A 13,649-nucleotide genomic window follows, 5' to 3' on the forward strand; every position below is an offset into this window, starting at 1 on the left:
GATACAAACACCACAGTATCCATGATGAACAGAGCAGGTCACCCTGGGCTTCAGCCTTCACAGAGAGTGGTGGGAGACTCCCCTGGTGGTAGTCTATCAGCAAGTCTGTCTTCTCCTTCAGGGTCTTGTCTAATGCCTGGTGACTGGGTTCATAGAAAGCCTGGGTCTAGCCTTCCTCAGCTACCTAAGTACAGACAGGGTCAGGATGAGCGTTCAACACGAAAGTTACCTAGCCTACATCACAGCACACAATCCCAACAACACCCAAAACAATGTCTAGAGGGAGCTCAAAGACTAGCTACCTGAGGGTGGTGGCTCCTGCTTCTCTCTCCTCTAGTGTCATTGGGTCACAACGTGGGAGGTTGAGCATTAGGATGGACGCCGACAAGTCGTACCCCTCCTCCACGTTTTGGAATCACTTTACTGAGGCGAACTGTGAATAAGCACCAGACCGTTCACATCAAGGAGAGGTCCTTCAAGTGCAAACTATGTTACAAGAGCTTCTCCTTCCTGACTAACCTTACCAGACATAGGAGTGTCCACAACAGGGAGAAATCATAGCAGTGTGGCTTGAGATGTACACAGGGGAGCTCTGGGAACCATTCTTTGGTGACATATTATAGTTATCATGTGAAGTGTCTTGGGTAAGAGGGTAATTAACCACATACCCCTTATTAACCCTTCGTTAACTTGTCATTTGAAACAGGTATAAACAAATACCTGTTTTTAGAGAGAAAGTCAACATGGACTAGAACAGGACAGTTAAATATTTACCTTACTGAGGTGATGTAGATGGAATAATGTAATTATATTATTTTCTACTCTATTCTTGCTAACACACTGTTCTTTATTAACAAGTATGCTATTAGCTTGAAAGATACTGATCATAGGAGATGGTGGTAGCGTTCAGGAGTGTGTGAAATATTTTTGTGATTTTCACAATTGGAGTTATGGGCACAGTAGCTGCCGTGAAAGTGCTGGGTTTTGATGAATAAACAAGATGTAGGTGTTGAGGCTTGACCCCAGATGTCACTAGTTACATAAGCCACATCCACAACAAAATTGGCTATATTGTAAAAATTGGTCTTAATTTAAAGGTGCAAAATGCAAAAATCACTCCACCATTTCCTGGTGGCAAAAATTATAATAGTTAATGTGCCACAACAAGCAGTGTAGAGAATCACTGTACCATCCAAACCGCTGTGAAATATATTTTTAATAACCCAAAATATTGTATTTTCAGCTGTTGGGAGCTGGTGTATGAAACCAAAAGCAAGACACAAAAAACAAAACTGAAGAATGGGAGGCATAGAAACAGAGCACATAGAACAGATCTACAGCTTTTTAGACTTGCTTTCAATGTGAATTTGGTGAGGTAGCACAAAAAATACACATTGCAGCTTTAAGGTTAGGCAAAAGCTTAGCAGTGTGGTTAAGGTTAGAGTTAGGTTTCAAATCAGATTTTAAGAAGACAAATTGTAGAAATAGGAAGGGTTTATGACTTTGGGTCTGTGGTAAGTAGTGATGACCCTTGACCCCTCACTGGCCAATCAGAATGTGCTCCATGGCTAAATATATGGTTGCTTCCAGTTGTGTATTTATGGTCTTTTATGTATTGCATTCTCATCAACTCCAATTTGAAAGTTAGTAATGTTATAGCCTAGTTTGTTAATCAGCCTACAGAAACAAAATAATTCAAGGCCTATCCCATATTTGTAAAATATGTTTAACATGTTTGCAGTCCACAATTTTCTGAGTAATTGCATGGCTTCAATATGGAAATATATTTAAGCAATAAGGCCCGAGGGGGTGTGGTTATATGGCCAATATACCACGGCTAAGTGCTGTTCTTATGCACGACGCAACACAGAGTGCCTGGCCACAGCCCTTAGCCGTGGTGTGTTGGTCATATATCACAAACCCCCAAGGTGCCTTAATGCTATTATAAACTGTTTACCAATGGAATTAGAGCAGTAAAAATATGTGTTTTGTCATACATGTGGTATACGGTCTGATATACCACGGCTGTCAGCCAATCAGCATTCAGGACTCGAACCCCCCAGTTTATAATGTTAAACATAGCATTCGCACTGAAATGCATTCATTATGTCTGAGCCATGGACATGCCAAATGTTGTTAATAAGAACATTTAAATTCCCTAGGCTATTGATAAGACCTAAAAGATTATGAGAAATTTGAATAAAATTTGTTGTAAATAGGCTCTCTAAATAGTTACAGACACCAGAATTGCTCACCAGAATAAGACCCTCGATACTTATTGGAAAGGAACATCAAGCTCATCACCTTGCACATTCCCCACTCCGTGAAGTTCATTATAATTTATTTAATCTGTAGACTAATAAACAGTGGTGTAAAGTACTTAAATAAAAATACTTTAAAGTACTACTTAAGTAGTTCTGGGGGGTATCTGTACTTCACTATTTATATTTTTTACTACTTTTACTTCACTACATTCCTAAAGAAACTAGTGTACTTTTTACTCCATACATTTTCCCTGACACCCAAAAGTATACTCATTCCATTTTGAATGCTAAGCGGGATGGGAAAATGGTCCAATTCATGTACTTATCAAGAGAACATTCCTGGTCATCTTACTGCCTCTGATCTGGCGGACTCACTAAACACACATGCTTCGTTTGTAAATTATGTCTGAGTGTTGGAGTGTGCCCTTGGCTATTTGTACATTTAAAAACCAAGAAAATGGTACCATCTGGTTTGCTTAATATAGGGAATTTGAAATAATTTGTACTTGTACTTTCAATACTTAAGTATATTTTAGCAATTACATTTTGATGCTTAAGTGTATTTAAAACCAAATACTTTTATAATTTTACTCAAGTAGTATGTTACTGGGTGACTTTCACTTTGAATTGAGTCATTTTCTATTAAGGTATCTTTACTTTTACTCAAGTATGAATATTAGGCACTTTTTCCATCACTGTTAATAAACTGCATGCTTTCCCAAGTTGTAGTGAGAGGACAACACAACATAACACAGCATGACTCCAAGTTTACTTTGATATGATAGTTATTATAGCAATATTTGCGCATAAAGGCGTTTCCACCACCATTTCTCGCATAATTTATTTAACTGACACTAAAAGATCCCACCATGTCGAACAACATATGTCTGTCGGCATTAATAAAATTGTATCGGCATTTCATGTTTCAAGTCAGTCCTGTCATTGCTTTTTTCATGCATCAGGTAATTTATCTGCATGAAATTGTTGGATGGAAACGTGGTTACTGACTTATCTCTGAACAGGGGGGAAAAAAACAACAGCAAATTCACTAATACATTACATAGGATGAAGAAACAATACTCCATGCCGCAACTCCATACTATTTGTAAGACATAGAAAACTGATCATGTATACCTACCTGGTCTCAGAGCATTTTGTACCTAACATTGTACCTAATGTTGTACCTAACATTAGCCACCTAGCTAAAATTCATAACATACTGTACGTTTAGCAAATTCATAACGTGTAATTCATGACATATCATACGAAATGGGTGATGGAAATCCACACATGAATAAATACCATAAGAAACGTAACATATCATACTAAATGGAGTGTCTTGGATTTACGTACAGTGCGGGTAGGCTAGTGAGTTTACATGATGAGATTATTATGGATAAGAGCCAGAAAAAATGTATTTGTCTAACCGCAGTCAAGCATCGATCAACATGTCACTCGAATAATACCCTTAATATTTATTGGAAAGGAGCATCAAACTTACTGTATCACCATGCACTTCGACCACCCTGTGAAATTCAGTATAATTTATTTAATTTGTAGCTTAATTAACGGCATGGTTTCCCATGTCGTAATTGGAGGACCACACGCCATATCATCACGTGACTCCAAGTTTACTTGGATATGATAGTTATTATATTAATATTTGTGCATAAAGTTGTTTCCACCGCATTTACTCACATAATTAAGTTTAACGACACAAAAGATCCCACCATATCAAACAAACAAATGATCTGTCTTGCATTTAGAAAATTGTACAGAAACTCCCTGTTTTCGTCACAGCTGTTTTTTTAAATATCGTATGATTTGACTCGCATAAAAACTATGGATGGAAATGTGGTTAGAGTAAGAAAAAAGTTTGGTTCAAATCGGATGTTAGGTACTATGTTTATTTAATATTATATGAGTCCTATAAATTAAAATGGCCAATTTGGGTGCAATCGATTACCTTAATTTCAAAATATATTTCATCAAAATAATATTGCAGGAATGGTAATCCTATGTTTCTAACCACAGAAACGATTTCAGGATAGCCTAAGATGGCTTGCTGAAATGACATGGAACGACCCCTATGAGATAATATCAGTCAGTTAATATGACCTTTATGAATTATGAAGCCTTTATGTGCATGCATTGATTACATAATGTTTCAAGTCTTAAATGCTTCAAAATTCACAAAGTTACGTTAGCTGATTAAGAATCTCACAAATCAAATCAAATGTATTTATATAGCCCTTCCTACATCAGCTGATATCTCAAAGTGCTGTACAGAAACCCAGCCTAAAACCCCAAACAGCAAGCAATGCAGGTGTAGAAGCACGGTGGCTAGGAAAAACTCCATAGAAAGGCCAAAACCTAGGAAGAAACCTAAAGAGGAACCAGGCTATGAGGGGTGGCCAGTCCTCTTCTGGCTGTGCCGAGTAGAGATTATAACAGAACATGGCCAAGATGTTCAAATGTTCATAAATGACCAGCATGGTCAAATAATAATAATCACAGGCAGAACAGTTGAAACTGGAGCAGCAGCACGGCCAGGTGGATTGGGGACAGCAAGGAGTCATCATCCCAGGTAGTCCTGAGGCATGGTCCTAGGGCTCCGAGAGAGATAAAGAGAGAATTAAAGAGAGCATACTTAAATTCACACAGGACACCCGATAAGACAGGAGAAGTACTCCAGAGATAACAGACTGACCCTAGCCCCCCGACACAAACTACTGCAGCATAAATACTGGAGGCTGAGACAGGACGGGTCAGGAGACACTGTGGCCTCATCCGATCATAACCCCGGACAGGGCCAAACAGGCAGGATATAACCCCACCCACTTTGCCAAAGCACAGCCTCCACACCACTAGAGGGATATCTTCAACCACCAACTTACCATCCTGAGACAAAGCCGAGTGTAGCCCACAAAGATCTCCGCCACGGCACAACCCAAGGGGGGGCGCCAACCCAGACAGGAAGATCATGTCAGTGACTCAACCCACTCAAGTGACGCACCCCTCCTAGAGACGGCATGGAAGAGCACCAGTAAGCCAGTGACTCAGCCCCTGTAATAGGGTTAGAGGCAGAGAATCCCAGTGGAGAGAGGGGAACCGGCCAGGCAGAGACAGCAAGGGCGGTGCGTTGCTCCAGAGCCTTTCCATTCACCTTCACACTCCTGGGCCAGACTACACTCAATCATATGACCCACTGAAGAGATGAGTCTTCAGTAAAGACTTAAAGGTTGAGACCGAGTCTGCGTCTCTCACATTGGTAGGCAGACCATTCCATAAAAATGGAGCTCTATAGGAGATAGCCCTGCCTCCAGCTGTTTGCTTAGAAATTCTAGGGACAATTAGGAGGCCTGCGTCTTGTGACCGTAGCATACGTGTAGGTATGTACGGCAGGACCAAATCGGAAAGATAGGTAGGAGCAAGCCCATGTAATGCTTTGTAGGTTAGCAGTAAAACCTTGAAATCAGCCCTTGCCTTAACAGGAAGCCAGTGTAGGGAGGCTAGCACTGGAGGAATATGATCAAATTGTTTGGTTCTAGTCAGGATTCTAGCAGACATATTTAGCACTAACTAAAGTTTATTTAGTGCTTTATCCAGGTAGCTGGAAAGTAGAGCATTGCACTATTCTAACCTAGAAGTAACAAAAGCATGGATTAATTTTTCTGCGTCATTTTTGGACAGAAAGTTTCTGATTTTTGCAATGTTACGTAGATGGAAAAAAGCTGTCCTTGAAACAGTCTTGATATGTTCGTCAAAAGAGAGATCAGGGTCCAGAGCAACAACGAAGTCCTTCACAGTTTTATTTGAGACGACTGGACAACCATCAAGATTAATTGTCAGATTCAACAGAAGATCTCTTTATTTCTTGGGACCAAGAACAAGCATCTCTGTTTTGTCCGAGTTTAAAAGTAGAAAGTTTGCAGCCATCCACTTCCTTATGTCTGAAACACAGGCTTCTAGCGAGGGCAATTTTGGGGCTTCACCATGTTTCATTGAAATGTACAGCTGTGTGTCATCCGCATAGCAGTGAAAGTTAACATTATGTTTTGAATGACATCCCCTTCTCCAAAAGAATGTGGTGATCAATGGCATCAAAAGCAGCACTAAGGTCTAGGAGCACGAGGACAGATGGAGAGCCTCAGTCTGACGCCATTAAAAGGTAATTTACCACCTTCACAAGTGCAGTCTCAGTGCTAAGATGGGGTCTAAAACCAGACTGAAGCATTTCGTATACATTGTTTGTCTTCAGGAAGGCAGTGAGTTGCTGCGCAACAGCTTTTTCTAAAATGTTTGAGAGGAATGGAAGGCCAATTCGTTTTTTAAATTTTCTCGGTCAAGGTTTGGCTTTTTCAAGAGAGGCTTTATTACTGCCACTTTTAGTGAGTTTGGTACACATCCGGTGGATAGAGAGCCGTTTATTATGTTCAACATAGGAGGGCCAAGCACAGGAAGCAGCTCTTTCAGTAGTTTAGTTGGAATATGGTCCAGTATGCAGCTTGAAGGTTTAGATGCCATGATTATTTTCATCATTGTGTCAAGAGATATAGTACTAAAACACTTGAGTGTCTCTCTTGATCCTAGGTCCTGGCAGAGTTGTGCAGACTCAGGACAACTGAGCTTTGGAGGAATAGGCAGATTTAAAGAATTTGAATTTCATAATTTGCTTTCTAATGATCATCTTTTCCTCAAAGAAGTTCATGAATTTATTACTGCTGAAGTGAAAGCCATCCTCTCTTGGGGAATGCTGCTTCTTAGTTAGCTTTGCGACAGTAGAAAAATAAATTTCGGATTGTTCTTATTTTCCTCAATTAAGTTGGAAAAATAGGATGATCGAGCAGCAGTGAGGGCTCTTCGATACTGCACGGTACTCTCTTTCCAAGCTAGTCGGAAGACTTCCAGTTTGGTGTGGCACCATTTCCGTTCCAAATTTCTGGAAGCTTGCTTCAGAGCTCGGGTATTTTCTGTATACCAGGGAGCTAGTTTCTTATGACAAATGTTTTTAGTTTTTAGGGGTGCAACTGCATCTAGGGTATTGCGCAAGGTTAAATTGAGTTCCTCAGTTAGGTGGTTAACTGATTTTTGTCCTCTGACGTCCTTGGGTAGGCAGAGGGAGTCTGGAAGGGCATGAAGGAATCTTTGGGTTGTCTGAGAATTTATAGCACGACTTTTGATGCTCCTTGGTTGGGGTCTGAGCAGATTATTTGTTGTGATTGCAAACATAAAATAAATGGTGGTGTTGGGCAATTAGGCCTGGCTCGCAGTCTGTGTTCCAATTCATCCCAAAGGTGTACGATGGGGTTGAGTTCAGGGCTCTGTGCAGGCAGGTCAAGTTCTTCCATACCGATCTTGACAAACCATTTTTGTATGGATCTCGCTTTGTGCACGGGGGCATTGTCATGCTGAAATAGGAAAGGGCCTTCCCCAAACTGTTGCCACAAATTTGGAAGCACAGAATAATCTAGAATGTCATTGTGCTGTAGCGTTAAGATTTACCTTCACCCGGAACTAAAGGGCCTAGCCCGAAGCATGAAAAACAGCCCCAGACCATTATTCCTTATCCACCAAACTTTACAGTTGACACTATGCAATGGGGCAGGTAGTGTTCCCCTGGCATCTGCCAAATACAGGTTCGTTCTGTTCGATTGCCAGATTGTGAAGCATGATTCATCACTCCAGAGAACCAGTTTCCACTGCTCCAGAGTCCAATGGCAGCGAGCTTTACACCACTCCACTCCAGCCAATGCTTGGCATAGTGCATGGTGATTTTAGGCTTGTGTGTGGCTGCTCGGCCATGGAAACCCATTTCATGAAGCTCCCGACGAACAGTTCTTGTGTTGATGTTGCTTCCAGAGGCAATTTGGAACTCGTTAGTGAGTGTTGCAACCGAGTACAGACAATTTTTACGCGCTTCAGCACTCAGCGGTCCCGTTCTGTGAGCTTGTGCTGCCTACCACTTCGCAGCTGAGCCGTTATTGCTCCTAGACGTTTCCACTTCACAATAGAAGCACTTACTGTTGACCGGGGCAGCTCGAGCAGGGCAGAAATTTAACGAACTGACTTGTTGGAAAGGTGGCATCCTATGACGGTGCCACAATGAAAGTCACTGAGCTCTTCAGTAAGTCCATTCTACTGCCAATGTTTTTTGATCGAGATTGCATGGCTGTGTGCTCAATTTTATACACCTGTCAGCAAACGGGTGTGGCTGAAATAACCAAATCCACTCATTTTGAAGGGGTGTCCACATACACTATATATACAAAAGTATGTTCAATTCACGTCATTGCTCTCTCTCTTGATCTGCTGTGTGTTGTGTGTGATTCTTGCTAGCTATCACTCAAATGGAAAATGGTGCAGCACAGCTTCCAGAAAACTGTTTGTTGCTTTCAAACTAGGGATTTCGTAGCTAATTGAGGTAAGACAGTAACTGATCTCACCCTATTCTGCACCCCGACAATGCTTTATAACCAATATACATTAAATATACCTACCTGCACACACACACACTCACACACACACACTAACAAACACCTACTGTACATGTCAAAATGGTTTAGTCAGGTCAGTCTGACTTTTGACTTATCATTGCTGACTTATTTTTACCCACAACATCATATTTATGTCCACCATGATGGGTTTAACAACAATGAAGTCATTCTGTAACTGCAGTATAGGACTCAAACGTAGTGGGGATGGGTAAACACTCCACGTTGAAGGTGTGTTGATTATCTGTGTGTACATACCTGAGGGAGTGTATGTCTGTATCACCTGTCTCTTCCAGGAGGAGGAGGAGGGTCCAGAGGTGCTGCTGGTGAAGGAGGAGGGCTGTGAGGAGGGTCTGGGAAACCCTGAGTGGACCATGGTCATGGAAGACAACCAGACTATACCTCCTGAACCCACAGAGGAACCAGCTGAGCATCACAGGACCACATACACTCTCACTGAGGTGAGTCCACTGTGAACTCAAAATCAAATCAAATGTAATTTGTCACATGGTTCATCAATAAGAGGTGTTAGAGAAACAACTCTGAGCAGGAGTGCCTATTAGATAATAATAAATAAGATAAGATAGATAAGAATAAGATTCTTTGTGAATAAACCCAGGTCTTGATTAAATGATTATTGTCTTAAGTCTGTGCATGCCATTTAATTATCAAACCATTAGTGTCAAGTAATCAAATCAACTAACACATTTGCAAAGTATCAAATAAATTAACATGTTTGCATAGTAATCATAGCACTTCCCCATTGCCCAATCAGAAGATGCTCCATAGCAGGGGGCTCATATCAGATTTCTTGATCCAACATCCTCTCACTCTGTATCTCTTACAGTCAGTAGACATGGAGGAAGGGAAGCCTGATCTGCTGCTGGTCAAAGAGGAGACAGTAGAGGATGGATCAGAGAGCATTGATCTGCTGAGTGGACTAAAGATGGGGGAGCAAGGTAAGGTAGAAATACATATAGCCTACATACAGTAATAGATCTTCAATGGGAGTAGTGATGCACCTGCCTATATTTCTTTCTTACTTTTCTTCATTCATAAAATGAAATCAATACAACTTTAGTACTATCCGGTGAGGGCATTCATAGCCGACCTCTCAGACGAGTTCCAGCTAGCCATTTTTTCAAGTCTGTTCTGAGCTTGAAAGATAATGATCACGAATAGGAGATTTGATGTGTAATGTAAAATAAAAAGTACCGTAATTCAAAGAACAGCACGCATTTCTTTTTCATTTAGCCACACCCTTTGAGCTATGACGCCAACCAGTAACGTCCTTTCTCTTCAGTGTAAACGGAAGTAAACTATGACCAATAACTATTTCCAAGTTAGCGTTTTTCTTGTTGTTATTTAGACGTTTATTAACACCATGGAATTCAAAATATGACACATTTAACTGCTCAGCATCACATACTTACCCCGTGTAGTCTTTAATTTGCGTTGGAAACAGGACTTGGTTGATAGATAGTATATAGGTGACGCTAGCTAGCTGCTAACAATGGCTAACTGTATGGTTTTTCACACTCAAATAGCCTCCGTCATGGAGGTGCTAGCGAATGCAGCCGTTGCAGAGATCTGTAAACTCGTAGACGACGACTATGCAGTGTTTCGTTTGGAAATAACTCAAAGCCAGAAAGAAAACAGGGCATTGCGGAGGAAATTACAGCTACAAGAACTGAAGGTGGCACGGGACCGCGTCCTCGCCAGTCGTCCCAGTAGTGTCAAGCTTGTCAACAGATACAGAGGAATGGCAAGAGGTACATTTTGCAACAGGCGATGCTGAGGGGCACCACATTCCCTTATGCACATGTGTTCAGACGTGTTACCCAGAATTGTTTTTTGGAAAGTATACAATAATTCCCCAGTCCCCTGATTACTTATCTAACCAGGTTATTGATTGACTCTTTTTCCTATTATTTACTCAATGAAAACAATATGATGCATGGAACACAATACCTTTATCAATAAATAGTGGGCCTATATCAAGATCTTATGGGAAGTGTTACATTACATCCACTGTATAGTGTTGAGCATTGAAAGTAGCTAACCGAACCACCTCTTTTGCCCCAATCACTCTCTCAGGTGAAGGAAATCTCACTGGAGGCCACAGGAGCTTTGTGAAGCCAGTGGGACACAATACATGGAGAGACGACCAACCAATCACTGTTGATGAGGGGAATGGAACCTCAACCCAGCACGTTAGTGTAATAGTGTTGAATTGAAAGTGTAAATCAAATGTGGCTGTTTATTTCAGAAAGGCTCCCCTCAGCCATTCACTTGCTTACATGTACATCCTCATATATCTGCCATAAGCAGGCACGTGCACAGATAGGGCTCCACTTGTGCAGAGCACATGCCCCTTTGCCCTTCCAGTCTCCAAAGTGTCCTTTTGGGTGGTGGTAGAATTATTATTTTTTTGTCATTGTTGTTCAGTACGCATTGATCGCAAGTTGTTGTCAAGCTTGCCACCCCCCCCACCCTGTTGGTTGCGCCTCTTGGTCTGCCCTGTACGGAGCTTGCGCACGCCTGGTTGTGCCTATTTCCCTGTCTGCCCTGTATGGAGATACAGGGCAGACTGTTGCTACTAAATAGCAACAGTGCTGCCACAGCAGCATAACATTTTATTAACACATAATAACACATGATTTAGCCTACATCATCGTCAGTATTTGGTCTGGTTGGTTGATACAAGCAGCAGAAAGAGGCAGAAATACAGAGGTAAATCACAACCAGTAAAAGAAATCGAGCTAGCTAACTAGCAGATTTACATCAATCATCAACACCAATGATCAGCCAAAAGCCCAACCTCTTTTCCCAATGCCAATCATGTCTTCAGGAGTCTGGAGTAACTAGCTTGCTTACATTTTGTGATGATGAGTGAGTGAGTTGTTGCAGAAATAAATAGGCCTATTTATTTTCGCTACTGAGGCATTTTGGGGGGTCTCTGCATGGCCCCGCCCATAGAAGAGCTTGTGAGACTTACCTATGACACTTTTATCTAATTCAGCTCATGTACCGATAATAACCTCTTTCCTCTTGTGTCAGTCTGCAGATACAGAGGCTGCAGGTCCTGGAGTCAAGCAGGAGATGTCTGAAGGAGAGGAGGATCCACGACACAGCACCAACATCCAGACTGGAGCGCCCCATATAGTCACGAAGGATCCCAACACCACCCCAGCACAGCCCAGGGACATCAGTAGAACGCCGAACGCCATCCTCAAGTCTGAGACAGAGACTTTAACGAGGTTGGGGAGACTGGGCCGTCCTACTCCCCGCTCAGAGTTTTTACTTTACGGTAACCTGAGCCAGAGGACAGTTCTGTCCCATCGGGACTCAGGTGATGCGTTACAGACTGGCAATGATCCAACCTGTTCATACGCTACAGAGATGATACCTGGTGACGTGCCTGTGGGCTTAGATACACCGACTAATCCAATAAGAGGGGACTGGAACCAGTACAGTAGTAGCGTATACTCTGAAGGGTTCCTAGATAAGAAAGGGGAGGGTCTGGTCGTAGATGAGGTGACTGTGAAAGAGGAGGGAGACGCTCCTCTGACATGGAATGAAGACGAGACTCACTTAGGAGGACAGTCTCAGGGCAACACTAGTGACTTCTTAGACTACAGGGAAAGCTTAGAGCCAAATCCAAATATCGCAGCCCACTCCCCTTTACACGCGCTCAGGGATCGCGACCCAGTGTCCATGTCGATGGCACCTTCCGATTCACACGGCCGCATCCTTTTCGATCAGGTATTGAACTCAAACGACAAGACTAGAGTCCAGGCTCGGGAAGTGGGATCAACATCTGGCGGTAGTAAAGAGAAACGGTTCTTCTGCATGTTCTGTAACAAAGGTTTCAACTGCCCCCAGAAGGTGGAGATCCACCAGAGGGTCCACATAGGAGTGAAACCTTTCAGCTGTAGCCAGTGTCAAATGCGCTTCTCCCAGGCTTGGAACCTGAAGATCCACCAGAGGGTCCACACAGGGGAGAAACCTTACAGCTGTAGCCAGTGTCACATGCGCTTTGCCCAGACTTGCAACCTGAAGAGGCACCAGAGGGTCCACACAGGGGAGAAACCCTACAGCTGCCCCCAGTGTGAGAAGAGGTTCTCCCATCAGCACCAGCTGAAGATGCACCTGAAGGTCCACACGGGAGAGAGGGCCCAGTATTACCCCCAGACTAGCAGTAACGAGTCTTGACCTCAATTTAATTCCACGTGACTAACGGTAACTAGGCTACTCCAAAACTGCGCTCTGTAAATGAATGGCGCTGATGGGCGTTAGAAGCCTGCAAACTTGCTAACAGCATCAATTCGCTAATAGCCTGATACTCAGCGCTCTAGTTAACATGATAAAGTGTTGCATTCTGAAAATGCAGGTGTATTGACCATGGCATTCAATTTCAAGTTCCACATTTTTGTTATTTAAATAGACTCACTGCTAAACTCAGCAAAAAAGAAACATCCCTTTTTCAAGACCCAGTCTTTCAAAGATAATTCGTAAAAATCCAAATAACTTCACAGATCTTCATTGTAAAGGGTTTAAACACTGTTTCCCATGCTTGTTCAATGAACCATAAACAATTAATGAACATGCACCTATGGAACGGTCGTTAAGACACTAATAGCTTGCAGACAGTAGGCAATTAATGTCAGTTCTGAAAACTTAGGACACTAAAGAGGCCTTTCTACAGACTTTGAAAAACACCAAAAGAAAGATGCCCAGGGTCTCTGCTCATCTGCGTGAACGCGCCTTAGGCATGCTGCAAGGAGGCATCATGACTGCAGATGTGGCCAGGGCAATAAATTGCAATGTCAGTACTGTGAGACACCTAAGACAGCGCGACAGGGATCATCCTCGCAATGGCAGACCACAT

General features: G+C 42.4%; 1 protein-coding gene across 1 annotated transcript; it reads left to right on the forward strand.

Moving 5' to 3' along the window:
• Nucleotides 1-10,918: 10,918 nt before the first annotated feature.
• Nucleotides 10,919-13,277, forward strand: LOC112231933 (zinc finger protein 3-like). Its single transcript, XM_024398733.2, has 2 exons — nt 10,919-10,971; nt 11,819-13,277. The coding sequence occupies exon 2, from the start codon at nt 11,861-11,863 to the stop codon at nt 12,971-12,973; it is 1,113 nt and encodes a 370-aa protein (XP_024254501.1). The 5' UTR covers nt 10,919-10,971; nt 11,819-11,860; the 3' UTR covers nt 12,974-13,277.
• The last annotated feature ends 372 nt before the right edge of the window (nt 13,278-13,649 follow it).

The sequence above is a fragment of the Oncorhynchus tshawytscha genome, linkage group LG34 (genome assembly GCF_018296145.1).
Source record: "Oncorhynchus tshawytscha isolate Ot180627B linkage group LG34, Otsh_v2.0, whole genome shotgun sequence".
NCBI lineage: Eukaryota > Metazoa > Chordata > Actinopteri > Salmoniformes > Salmonidae > Oncorhynchus > Oncorhynchus tshawytscha.

Bases quoted from the DNA above. Each gene is read 5' to 3' on its own strand.
- LOC112231933 (XM_024398733.2), top strand. From the start codon at position 11,861: ATGTCTGAAGGAGAGGAGGATCCACGACACAGCACCAACATCCAGACT.